The 13,002-nt window shown below is 44.1% G+C and overlaps 1 protein-coding gene and 1 long non-coding RNA gene across 2 annotated transcripts in view; one reads left to right on the top strand and one right to left on the bottom strand.

The window, feature by feature from the left end:
* The window catches only part of LOC135507594 (glycine receptor subunit alpha-3-like), a 141,981-nt gene that overhangs the window by 127,814 nt on the left and 1,165 nt on the right, over positions 1–13,002 (top strand). Inside the window, exons 7-9 of the mRNA XM_064927134.1 lie at positions 7,573–7,787; positions 8,604–8,750; positions 12,824–13,002. The exon at positions 12,824–13,002 is cut by the window's right edge and continues 1,165 nt beyond it. Of these exons, the coding sequence (XP_064783206.1) occupies positions 7,573–7,787; positions 8,604–8,750; positions 12,824–13,002 (541 nt within the window). The remainder of the gene's footprint in view (positions 1–7,572; positions 7,788–8,603; positions 8,751–12,823) is intronic.
* On the bottom strand, positions 9,983–11,639 carry LOC135507596 (uncharacterized). Its single transcript, XR_010450675.1, has 2 exons — positions 11,463–11,639; positions 9,983–11,359 (listed from the first exon to the last, which is right to left on the bottom strand). It is a non-coding gene; the product is annotated as an uncharacterized LOC135507596 (long non-coding RNA).

Here is a 13,002-nt window from a genome sequence, read left to right as displayed (position 1 = left end):
GAGGCAGGGTAAAGTGACTAGGTATCAGGATAGATAATAACAAGGTATTAGGGGTAGATATGTACATGGAGGCAGGGTAAAGTGACGAGGTATCAGGATAGATAATAACAAGGTATTAGGGGTAGATATGTACATGGAGGCAGGGTAAAGTGACTAGGTATCAGGATAGATAATAACAAGGTATTAGGGGTAGATATGTACCTTGAGGCAATGTAAAGTGACTAGGTATCAGGATAGATAATAACAAGGTATTAGGGGTAGTTATGTACATGGAGGCAGGGTAAAGTGACTAGGCATCAGGATAGATAATAACAAGGTATTAGGGGTAGATATGTACATGGAGGCAGGGTAAAGTGACTAGGTATCAGGATAGATAATAATAAGGTATTAGAGGTAGATATGTACATGGAGGCAGGGTAAAGTGACTAGGCATCAGGATAGATAATAATAAGGTATTTCGAGGTAGATATGTACATGGAGGCAGGGTAAAGTGACTAGGCATCAGGATAGATAATAATAAGGTATTAGAGGTAGATATGTACATGGAGGCAGGGTAAAGTGACTAGGCATCAGGATAGATAATAATAAGGTATTTGAGGTAGATATGTACATGGAGGCAGGGTAAAGTGACTAGGTATCAGGATAGATAATAATAAGGTATTAGAGGTAGATATGTACATGGAGGCAGGGTAAAGTGACTAGGCATCAGGATACATAATAATAAGGTATTAGAGGTAGATATGTACATGGAGGCAGGGTAAAGTGACTAGGCATCAGGATAGATAATAATAAGGTATTTGAGGTAGATATGTACATGGAGGCAGGGTAAAGTGACGAGGCATCAGGATAGATAATAACAAGGTATTAGAGGTAGATATGTACATGGAGGCAGGGTAAAGTGACTAGGTATCAGGATAGATAATAACAAGGTATTAGGGGTAGATATGTACCTTGAGGCAATGTAAAGTGACTAGGTATCAGGATAGATAATAACAAGGTATTAGGGGTAGTTATGTACATGGAGGCAGGGTAAAGTGACTAGGCATCAGGATAGATAATAACAAGGTATTAGGGGTAGATATGTACATGGAGGCAGGGTAAAGTGACTAGGTATCAGGATAGATAATAATAAGGTATTAGAGGTAGATATGTACATGGAGGCAGGGTAAAGTGACTAGGCATCAGGATAGATAATAATAAGGTATTTCGAGGTAGATATGTACATGGAGGCAGGGTAAAGTGACTAGGCATCAGGATAGATAATAATAAGGTATTAGAGGTAGATATGTACATGGAGGCAGGGTAAAGTGACTAGGCATCAGGATAGATAATAATAAGGTATTTGAGGTAGATATGTACATGGAGGCAGGGTAAAGTGACTAGGTATCAGGATAGATAATAATAAGGTATTAGAGGTAGATATGTACATGGAGGCAGGGTAAAGTGACTAGGCATCAGGATACATAATAATAAGGTATTAGAGGTAGATATGTACATGGAGGCAGGGTAAAGTGACTAGGCATCAGGATAGATAATAATAAGGTATTTGAGGTAGATATGTACATGGAGGCAGGGTAAAGTGACGAGGCATCAGGATAGATAATAACAAGGTATTAGAGGTAGATATGTACATGAAGGCAGGGTAAAGTGACTAGACATCAGGATAGATAATAACAAGAGTAAATAAAGAACAGAGTAGCAGCAGCATATGATGTGTGTCAGTGTGGTGTGTGTGTGTGAGTGAGTGAATGTTTATTTACAGTAGTGTGTATGTATAGTCGAGTGTGCATAGAGTCAGTGCAAGATAGTCCGGGTAACCATTTAATTAACCATTTAGTATTCCTATGGCTATTTAACAGTCTTATGGCTATTTAGCAGTCTTATGGCTATTTAACAGTCTTATGGCTATTTAGCAGTCTTATGGCTATTTAACAGTCTTATGGATATTTAACAGTCTTATGGCTATTTAACAGTCTTATGGCTATTTAGCAGTCTTATGGCTATTTAGCAGTCTTATGGATATTTAACATTCTTATGGCTATTTAGCAGTCTTGTGGCTATTTAACAGTCTTATGGCTATTTAACAGTCTTATGGATATTTAGCAGTCTTATGGCTATTTAGCAGTCTTCTGGCTATTTAACAGTCTTATGGCTATTTAGCAGTCTTATGGCTATTTAGCAGTCTTATGGCTATTTAACAGTCTTACGGCTATTTAGCAGTCTTATGGCTATTTAGCAGTCTTATGGCTATTTAACAGTCTTATGGATATTTAACAGTCTTATGGCTATTTAACAGTCTTATGGCTATTTAGCAGTCTTATGGATATTTAGCAGTCTTATGGATATTTAACAGTCTTATGGCTATTTAACAGTCTTATGGCTATTTAGCAGTCTTATGGCTATTTAGCAGTCTTATGGCTATTTAACAGTCTTACGGCTATTTAGCAGTCTTATGGCTATTTAGCAGTCTTATGGCTATTTAACAGTCTTATGGATATTTAACAGTCTTATGGCTATTTAACAGTCTTATGGCTATTTAGCAGTCTTATGGCTATTTAACAGTCTTATGGCTATTTAACAGTCTTATGGCTATTAGCAGTCTTATGGCTATTTAGCAGTCTTATGGCTATTTAGCAGTCTTATGGATATTTAACAGTCTTATGGCTATTTAGCAGTCTTATGGCTTGAGGGTAGAACCTGTCTCGGAGCCTGTTGGTCTGAGAGCCGATGCTCTGGTATCGTTTGTCAGAGGTAGCAGAGTGAACAGTCTATGGCTTAGGTGGCTGGAGTCTGTGGCAATATTTCAGTCCTTCCTCTGATGCCGCTTGATACACAGGTCTTGGATGGCAGGGAGCTCGATCCCAGCGATGTCTCATTGCCGTCAAGTGATAAGGCCTACCACCGTTGTGTCGTCAAACAACCTGATAATGGTATTGGGGGTCAGCGTGGAGTGGTGTTCTTGCATACCCTCACCACCTGGGGACGGACTGTCAGGAAGTGGAGTGGGTAAGGTATCTGGGATGAAGGTGTTGATATGTGTTATGACCAGCCTTTCAAGCATAATTACAGACTGGGACAAGGAGAGATTGAGAATGTCAATGAAGACACTTGGCAGCTGATCTTCGTATGCTTTGAGAGCGCATCCTGGTGTTCCATCTGGCCCGGCGGCGTTGCGAGTGTTTACCTGTTTAAAACTTTTAACTTTTATAAGGGTTTCCCTTTCTAATCTGTTATCATCTGCAAGCCCTGCCACATATGACTAGCGTCAGAGCCGATGTAAATAGGATTCCACCTTCCTCCTATATTGTCCTCTTTCATGTTTGATGTCTCGTCAGAGCTCGTAGCGGGCTTTCTTGTCTGGGCCATGTCTGTGTCCCGTTCTTTGTAAGCGGTAGCTCTTGCCTTTCGCCCAGCGTGGATATTGCCTATAATCCATGTTTTTGGGGGGTTTGGATACCTTCTTATAGTCACTGGTCACCATAGCAGCACCCACCCGTAGCACATTTTTTTTAAATTTTATTTCACCTTTATTTAACCAGGTAGGCTAGTTGAGAACAAGTTCTCATTTACAACTGCGACCTGGCCAAGATAAAGCATAGCAGTGTGAACAGACAACACAGAGTTACACATGGAGTAAACAATTAACAAGTCAATAACACAGTAGAAAAAAAAGGGGGAGTCTATATACAATGTGTGCAAAAGGCATGAGGAGGTAGGCGAATAATTACAATATTGCAGATTAACACTGGATTGATAAATGATCATGTACAGGTAGAGATAGTGGTGTGCAAAAGAGCAGAAAAGTAAATAAATAAAAACTGTGGGGATGAGGTAGGTGAAAATGGGTGGGCTATTTACCAATAGATTATGTACAGCTGCAGCGATCGGTTAGTTGCTCAGATAGCTGATGTTTGAAGTTAGTGAGGGAGATAAAGGTCTCCAACTTCAGCGATTTTTGCAATTCGTTCCAGTCACAGGCAGCAGAGTACTGGAACGAAAGGCGGCCGAATGAGGTGTTGGCTTTAGGGATGATCAGTGAGATACACCTGCTGGAGCGCATGCTGGTGCAGGCAGCGATCGGTTGAAAAGCATGCATTTGGTTTTACTAGCGTTTAAGAGCAGTTGGAGGCCACGGAAGGAGTGTTGTATGGCATTGAAGCTTGTTTGGAGGTTAGATAGCACAGTGTCGAATGACGGGCCGAAAGTATATAGAATGGTGTCGTCTGCGTAGAGGTGGATCAGGGAATCGCCCGCAGCAAGAGCAACATCATTGATATATACAGAGAAAAGAGTCGGCCCGAGAATTGAACCCTGTGGCACCCCCATAGAGACTGCCAGAGGACTGGACAGCATGCCCTCCGATTTGACACACTGAACTCTGTCTGCAAAGTAATTGGTGAACCAGGCAAGGCAGTCATCCGAAAAACCGAGGCTACTGAGTCTGCCGATAAGAATATGGTGATTGACAGAGTCGAAAGCCTTGGCAAGGTCGATGAAGACGGCTGCACAGTACTGTCTTTTATCGATGGCGGTTATGATGTCGTTTAGTACCTTGAGTGTGGCTGAGGTGCACCTGTGACCGGCTCGGAAACCAGATTGCATAGCGGAGAATGTACGGTGGGATTCGAGATGGTCAGTGACCTGTTTGTTGACTTGGCTTTCGAAGACCTTAGATAGGCAAGGCAGAATGGATATAGGTCTGTAACAGTTAGGTTCCAGTGTGTCACCCCCTTTGAAGAGGGGGATGACTGCGGCAGCTTTCCAATCCTTGGGGATCTCAGACGATATGAAAGAGAGGTTGAACAGGCTGGTAATAGGGGTTGCGACAATGGCGGCGGATAGTTTCAGAAATAGAGGGTCCAGATTGTCAAGCCCAGCTGATTTATACGGGTCCAGGTTTTGCAGCTCTTTCAGAACATCTGCTATCTGGATTTGGGTAAAGGAGAACCTGGAGAGGCTTGGGCGAGGAGCTGCGGGGGGGCCGGAGCTGTTGGTCGAGGTTGGAGTAGCCAGGCGGAAGGCATGGCCAGCCGTTGAGAAATGCTTGTTGAAGTTTTCAATAATCATGGATTTGTCGGTGGTGACCGTGTTCCCTAGCCTCAGTGCAGTGGGCAGCTGGGAGGAGGTGCTCTTGTTCTCCATGGACTTCACAGTGTCCCAGAACTTTTTGGAGTTGGAGCTACAGGATGCAAACTTCTGCCTGAAGAAGCTGGCCTTAGCTTTCCTGACTGACTGCGTGTATTGGTTCCTGACTTCACTGAACAGTTGCATATCGCGGGGACTGTTCGATGCTATTGCAGTCCGCCACAGGATGTTTTTGTGCTGGTCGAGGGCAGTCAGATCTGGAGTGAACCAAGGGCTGTATCTGTTCTTAGTTCTGCATTTTTTGAACGGAGCATGCTTATCTAAAATGGTGAGGAAGTTACTCTTAAAGAATGACCAGGCATCCTCAACTGACGGGATGAGGTCAATGTCCTTCCAGGGTACCCGGCCCAGGTCGATTAGAATGGCCTGCTCACAGAAGTGTTTTAGGGAGCGTTTGACAGTGATGAGGGGTGGTCGTTTGACTGCGGCACTGTAGCGGATACAGGCAATGAGGCAGTGGTCGCTGAGATCCTGATTGAAGACAGCGGAGGTGTATTTGGAGGGCCAGTTGGTCAGGATGACGTCTATGAGGGTGCCCTTGCTTACAGAGTTAGGGTTGTACCTGGTGGGTTCCTTGATGATTTGTGTGAGATTGAGGGCATCTAGCTTAGATTGTAGGACTGCCGGGGTGTTAAGCATATCCCAGTTTAGGGCACCTAACAGAACAAACTCTGAAGCTAAATGGGGGGCAATCAATTCACAAATGGTGTCCAGGGCACAGCTGGGAGCTGAGGGGGGTCGGTAGCAGGCGGCAACAGTGAGCGACTTATTTCTGGAGAGAGTAATTTTGTAATTTTCAGAATTAGTAGTTCGAACTGTTTGGGTATGGACCTGGAAAGTATGACATTACTTTGCAGGCTATCTCTGCAGTAGACTGCAACTCCTCCCCCTTTGGCAGTTCTATCTTGACGGAAGATGTTATAGTTGGGTATGGAAATCTCTGAATTTTTGGTGGCCTTCCTGAGCCAGGATTCAGACACGGCAAGGACATCAGGGTTAGCAGAGTGTGCTAAAGCATTGAGTAAAACAAACTTAGGGAGAAGGATTCTGATGTTGACATGCATGAAACCAAGGCTTTTTCGATCACAGAAGTCAACAAATGAGGGTGCCTGGGGACATGCAGGGCCTGGGTTTACCTCCACATCACCCGCGGAACAGAGAAGGAGTAGTATGAGTAGCATGCTCCATTAGGTATATTTCACTGGTCACCCCCAAAGCCAATTCCTCCTTTGGCCACCTTTCCTTCCAGTTCTCTGCTGCCAATGACTGGAACGAATTGCAAAAATCACTGAAGCTGGAGACTCATATCTCCCTCACTAACTTTAAGCACCAGCTGTCAGATCAGCTCACAGATCACTGCACCTGTGCATAGCCCATCTGTAGAAAGCCCATCCAACTACCTCATCCCCATACTGTTATTTATTTATTTATTGCTCCTTTTCACCCCAGTATCTCTACTTGCACATGTATATTCTGCACATCTATCACTTCAGTGTTTAATTGCTAAATTGTAATTATTTCGCCACTATAGCCTATTTATTGCCTTACCTCCCTTATCATATCTCATTTGCACACACTGTATATAGACTTTTTCTATTGTGTTATTGACTGTACGCTTGTTTATTCCATGTGTAACTCTGTGTTGTTGTTTGTGTCGCACTGCTTTGCTTTATCTTGGCCAGGTCGCAGTTGTAAATGAGAATTTGTTCTCAACTGGTTAAATAAAGGTTAAATATAACCATAAAACTGTGGGGACGTTGTCTATGCACTTATTGATTAAAACCGTGACTGTTGTGGTAACCTCGTCAATGCTATTGGATAGCGGAACATATCCCAGTCTGTGTGCTAGAAAAACAGTCTGGCGTCTGCCTCATCAGACCACTTCCGTATTGAGTGTGGCACTGGTAACCTATGAACTGAGGGTTGGGTGTGTGTGTGTGTGTGTGTGTGTGTGTGTGTGTTTGTGTGTGTGATGGTGGGGAGATCTGACAAAACGTTGACGCATCAAAGGCAGAGAGCATGACTGGCATTTTCATCTCAGGCCTATGCACTGAGCTTTGATGATCGAGATAACCACAGCTGCATGGACCGACAACACAGAGATGGATTTCAACTCCTCCACAGCACGGGCTTTTGCATATTATATGGCTTGCTAGAATTTAGTGAGAAGCCAACGTGTGCAGTTTGTGTGTGGGCTTGTTTACATGTACAGTATACGATGTGTATGAGAGGAGGAAGGCTGACGTCTGTAAGATATGGTCGACAGAGAAACCTATTAGTCTCCAAAGGAGATCATCTTTCCTATACATTTTCACAGTACGTTTCCAAGTATGTTATTCAGGCAGACTTTAATACGAAACAAAGGAAACATAGGCGCTTGTCTCAGTCGCTCTCCTCTCCGCTGTCTCTCTCCTCTCTTCCACACAGGGAAGTTCACGTGTATTGAGGTGCGATTCCACCTGGAGAGACAGATGGGCTATTACCTGATCCAGATGTACATCCCCAGCCTCCTCATCGTCATCCTCTCCTGGGTTTCCTTCTGGATCAACATGGACGCCGCGCCCGCCAGGGTGGCGCTGGGCATCACCACCGTGCTCACCATGACCACCCAGAGCTCCGGTTCCAGAACGTCTCTCCCTAAGGTGGGTTGGGTCGCAGAGTGTGTGTGAGAGTGTGAGTGGGGGTGCGGTTGTGTGGGTTGGCAGGAGAGTGTGTTGTGTGCATCACCACTGGGCTCGCCCAAAAAGGTGTCCCTTCTTCAGGACTGACTGTCCATTGTTGATTTATGGTCTAGGTACAGGGTGACTTTTTTGGGTTTGCTTAACGGAGCCTTTGTCTGGAGACTTTGTGTCCGTCTGTCGGTCTGTCTCTTTTTTCTGACTGTGTGACTGTGACTTTGTCTCTGTCTGTCTTTGCTCTCTGACTTTGTGACTGTGACTTTGTGTCCATCTGTCGGTCTGTCTCTTTTCTCTGACTGTGTGACTGTGACTTTGTCTCCGTCTGTCTGTCTGTCGGTCTGTCTCTTTTCTCTGACTGTGTGACTGTGACTTTGTCTCCGTCTGTCTGTCTGTCGGTCTGTCTCTGCTCTCTGACTGTGTGACTGTGACTTTGTCTCCGTCTGTCTGTCTGTCGGTCTGTCTCTTTTTTCTGACTGTGTGACTGTGACTTTGTCTCTGTCTGTCTTTGCTCTCTGACTTTGTGACTGTGACTTTGTGTCCATCTGTCGGTCTGTCTCTTTTCTCTGACTGTGTGACTGTGACTTTGTCTCCGTCTGTCTGTCTGTCGGTCTGTCTCTTTTCTCTGACTGTGTGACTGTGACTTTGTCTCCGTCTGTCTGTCTGTCGGTCTGTCTCTGCTCTCTGACTGTGTGACTGTGACTTTGTCTCCGTCTGTCTGTCTGTCGGTCTGTCTCTGCTCTCTGACTGTGTGACTGTGACTTTGTCTCTCTGGTGTTGTAGGTGTCCTATGTAAAGGCCATCGACATCTGGATGGCGGTGTGTCTGCTCTTCGTATTCTCCGCTCTGCTCGAGTATGCCGCCGTCAACTTTGTCTCCAGGCAACACAAGGAACTCTTAAGACTCCGCCCGCGGAGAACGAAGAAGAAGGTAACGTTTACAGACCAATCTAGAACACGTTCGTCGAATCAGAGCGTGAACAAATAACTCCATGCAACAATGATTGCATATTGCCGTTATGGTGTGGTTCCTTAAGGAGCTCTGAGGCTGTAGTAAGTGGTCACATAGCACTAATGAATAACTCATATCTCAATGCTTTAGCACCCTACAAACAATGAAACAAGCAATTCTGTCCTTCATAGATATATCCTTCTCAGGCAAACATTACATGTACACTGAGTATACCAAACATTAGGAACACCTTCCCCTTTTTCCCTCAGAACAGCCTCAATTCGTTGTGACTCTACAAGGTGTCAAAAGCGTTCCACAGGGATGCTGGCCCATGTTGACTTCAATGCTTCCCACCACTGTGTCAAGTTGTCTGGATGTCCTTTGGGTGGTGGACCATTCTTGATACGCACAGGAAACTGTTGAGTGTGAAAAACCTAGCATGGTTGCATTTCTTGACACAAACCATTGCACCTGGCACCTACTACCACACCCTGTTCAAAGTCACATAAATATTTTGCCTTGCCCATCTTTTGCCTTGGCACACACATACAATCCATGTCTCAGTTGTCTCAAGGCTTAAAAATCCTTCTTTAACCTGTCTCCTCCCCTTCATCTACGCTGATTGAAGTGGATTTAACAAGAGACAACAATAAGGGATCATAGCTTTCACCTGGATTCACCTGGTCAGTCTGTCATGGAAAGATCAGGTGTTCTTAATTTTCTGTCCACTTAGTATATGTGTTGAGAGTTTATACCACAGATTGTATTATATTGGATTGCTAATGTAAAGAGCTTGTAGCACTGTAGCAAACCATAACTAGTTGTGTCAAAGTCCATGAAACAAGCAGTGTGACATGAAATGTTGTCTGAAGACTGCCTGAGGATGTTGAGAAATGTCAAAAGATGAGGTTGACAGAGGAGCTCTGGGAATTAGTCGGCCAAAAATGTGACTTGACGGATATCGGGGCGGCTTAGTGGCCTTGACTCTGTGGTTAATTGGGTTTCTGGCCTTTTGGACATTTTAAAAGATTAAGACGGAAAAGTCCAATTATACGCTGTCTGTCACTAAATCGGGCCCAAGCTTGGACTCTGGGCCTGGGTCAGATATATCATGTCTCTATGGTCAAAAGGCTTGCTTATTTAGGTTATTGAAGCTATTTATACAGGCAATTCAGTTGCGGTCAAATTCTTACTCATGAAAGTAGACCATAGAACATTTGCATAATATTTGTATTCGGACTAGGCAAAACAACATGGCCTTGTTTGACACAAAGAAAAGTTGAGGCACACCAGCAAAGCAACTTCCCCAACAGGTGCAACGTTCTACCATCCATCCAGTCAACACTGCACCCCTGTGGCCATATACTGTTGCTACACCAACCTGGCGTGCACCAAGGATAAAACTTCCAATGTTTACTTCGACATGTTTACTACAAAGCTTCCTGAAGGACAGAACGGGTCAGTGTCTGAACATTTGGCTGATGTCTGTGTTTCTTCCTATCCCTCATCCATTAATATAAAATGGAGACATACAAAAAAAGACTGCCTCTCTCTGTACCAGGGGAGGAGTCCATTTTCTTTATACTGTGTGGATTTTACCAAGGGAATACTCAGGCCAATCAAATCAAAGAGATGGAGGGAAATTGAGATAGAACACGATGAGATAAAGATGAATGAACACTGCTTGTTACCAAGAGGAGGAAAAAGTCACTCTGAAGTGTAGTAAGTGGATATGGGTCATTGTCAATTCAAACATGCAGGCCTCAGCCTTTCTCTAACGAACTTGTGGTAACCAACTTATCGAGAAGTCAAATACCAACACACACACACAAAACAATTATGTTATGTTCAATTTCACCTCGCCCAGTTTCTTAAAGCATGGCACAACATTTGTTTTGATTCACCTTCTTGTTTGATGTTCTTGTCTATTTTCATGTGTTTCTGGCATATCCACAGGGTTTCAGTCATGTCCACAGCATTTCAGGCATGTCCACAGCGTTCCAGGCATATCCACAGGGTTTCAGGCGTATGCATAGCGCGTTTCAGGCATGTCCACAGTGTTTCAGGCATGTCCACAGTGGTTCAGGCATGTCCACGGCGTTTCAGGCATGTCCACAGTGTTTCAGGCATGTCCACAGTGGTTCAGGCATGTCCACGGCGTTTCAGGCATGTCCACAGTGTTTCAGGCATATCCACAGTGAATTCCTCTATATTGCATGATTCTCATAATCATTTTAGTGCTTTGTTTGTTTGTTTGTTTATCTTTTCCGTTTGCATGCTTCTCCTGTGATGAAAGAATGGTGATGAGGATCACTCCATTGATCCCAATGAGCTGGCTGAGTCATTGAGACGTATTAATGGTTTGAGAAACAACGATACGCCCATATATGGATCTATGGGCCACATCTACAATTCCTCTGACAGGGTAAAGAACATTAGAACCCAGCTATTAGAACCCCACACTCCATCTGGTCATACGTTTGTATGTTTGTGTTTCTTTCTTTCCAGTTGTGTACTGTTCCTCTGCTGTTTGTCGTTGGTGGTGTTCTCTCCATATTCATATTCATTTTCACACCTAAGTATGAGAGCTATACAAAGACAGCATAGAAACATACATTTAAAAAACATTTTTTTTTACAGTATTTCGTCAAAGAGAATATGTTGTAAAAATGTGTGGCAATTAAATCTTACCTGGAATCAGATGACCTTGTTGATCCCATTTTTATATCTCTGCATCCAGTATGAAGGAAGGCGGAGGTGGTTTTGCGAGCCAATGATAACTACTGACTGGATGCCTATGGTTAAAGCTAGCATGCTAAACGTTGCCATAGAAGTCTAGTTATTGTGCTAACGCCAGTTACAGTAGCAACTTCCTTCAAACTGCACACAGAGGCATAAAAATAGTATCGAGTTCATCTGACTCTTGGGAAGTAGATAAAGGACTTCATTGCCAAATTCCCAAAGTATCCCTTTAAGCATAATGTGACACACAGTGCTGGTGTAGTTACTCATTGACTCTGTGACATTCTTCATTACACAAATAGCATTCCATTATTCTTCGTAATTTGTTTAATGTCATAATGGCCTGTTGTCAACTTGTCACACACACACTCCCTGTTTTCACTCCCAGTTCCTTGTTCCTTTCAGTTGGTGTTGCTGTTTGTTTTTATTTCCCTATTCAAATGCATTTCGAAAGAAATTGCATTTCAGCCAAAGATTACATTTCCTGCTTTCCTATTCTTCCCCCATGTCAACATATCATTTGTTGTTCATTGGCAATTTCGCTCGTGGAAAAACTATTGCTCAACTCATATTGATGCTGTTTTCATTCCATTTAAATCATTTCCATATTGGGCATATCAAACAAAACTATCACATGCAGGGCTTTGTTTGTGTGTAGGCCAATGGTAATACCCCTTCATTCATATGATGTCAATTGCTTTTTAAAGAGAATGTCCAGTTCTGAACCCTTTTTTCAACCCTAGTTTTGACATTTGAGGGAAAAGGCCAGGGAGACGCTTGAGTGGTGACAACTGTAAAGGGTACAGCAATGAGTAGGTTTGAAAGAGAGAGGGCTGTGTCCTAGGATAACACCAGAGGCATTGTGGGTTATAAAAACAATAATAGACTAGAGGTTTTAAGCAAGGTCTCATGACGCACAAATCACTCCCTGTTCATGTTGCACTTTGATAGATTTATTGTGTTGGGGAGAATAGGCATTGACTCAACATGAAGTCAAAGGTGGAAGTTTAGTTGAAGTCAAGTTTATTTGGAGTGTTAGCAGGAGGGAGACTGAAGTGTACTTGGCTGGGAGACTTAGTCAGCCTGTCATATTGCTGCTGCTGCTGTTGCTATGGCAAGCGATCCCCCATGGTTAAGAGAGAAGGAGGGAGAGCAAGATCAATGGAGAGAGAGAGGGATGACATTTCAGTGTCCCTCTCTGGAGCACATCAAGGCCGTCCATCGGGGGAGTGTCCATTCCCGTTCGGGGAGTTCATTCATCCTTGAACTCTGACCCCTATCTAACTAACTCCTGCCTTTCCTGTTCGTAGGACGACGACGTGAGGGAGAGCCGCCTCAGCTTCACCGCCACGACCGGCGGTGGCGGCGCGGCGGTCAAGGACGGCACCATCCCCAAGGCCACCAACAACGCCGCCACCACCCCGGGCGCCACGGGACCCCAGCCCGCCCAGCAGCCCAAGAAGGACCCGGCCACCAAGAGCCACGAAGA

The sequence above is a fragment of the Oncorhynchus masou genome, chromosome 21 (assembly GCF_036934945.1).
Source record: "Oncorhynchus masou masou isolate Uvic2021 chromosome 21, UVic_Omas_1.1, whole genome shotgun sequence".
Lineage (NCBI taxonomy): Eukaryota > Metazoa > Chordata > Actinopteri > Salmoniformes > Salmonidae > Oncorhynchus > Oncorhynchus masou.
Note: the sequence above shows the minus strand (reverse complement) of the source record. Positions and strands in the feature narration are given on the sequence as shown.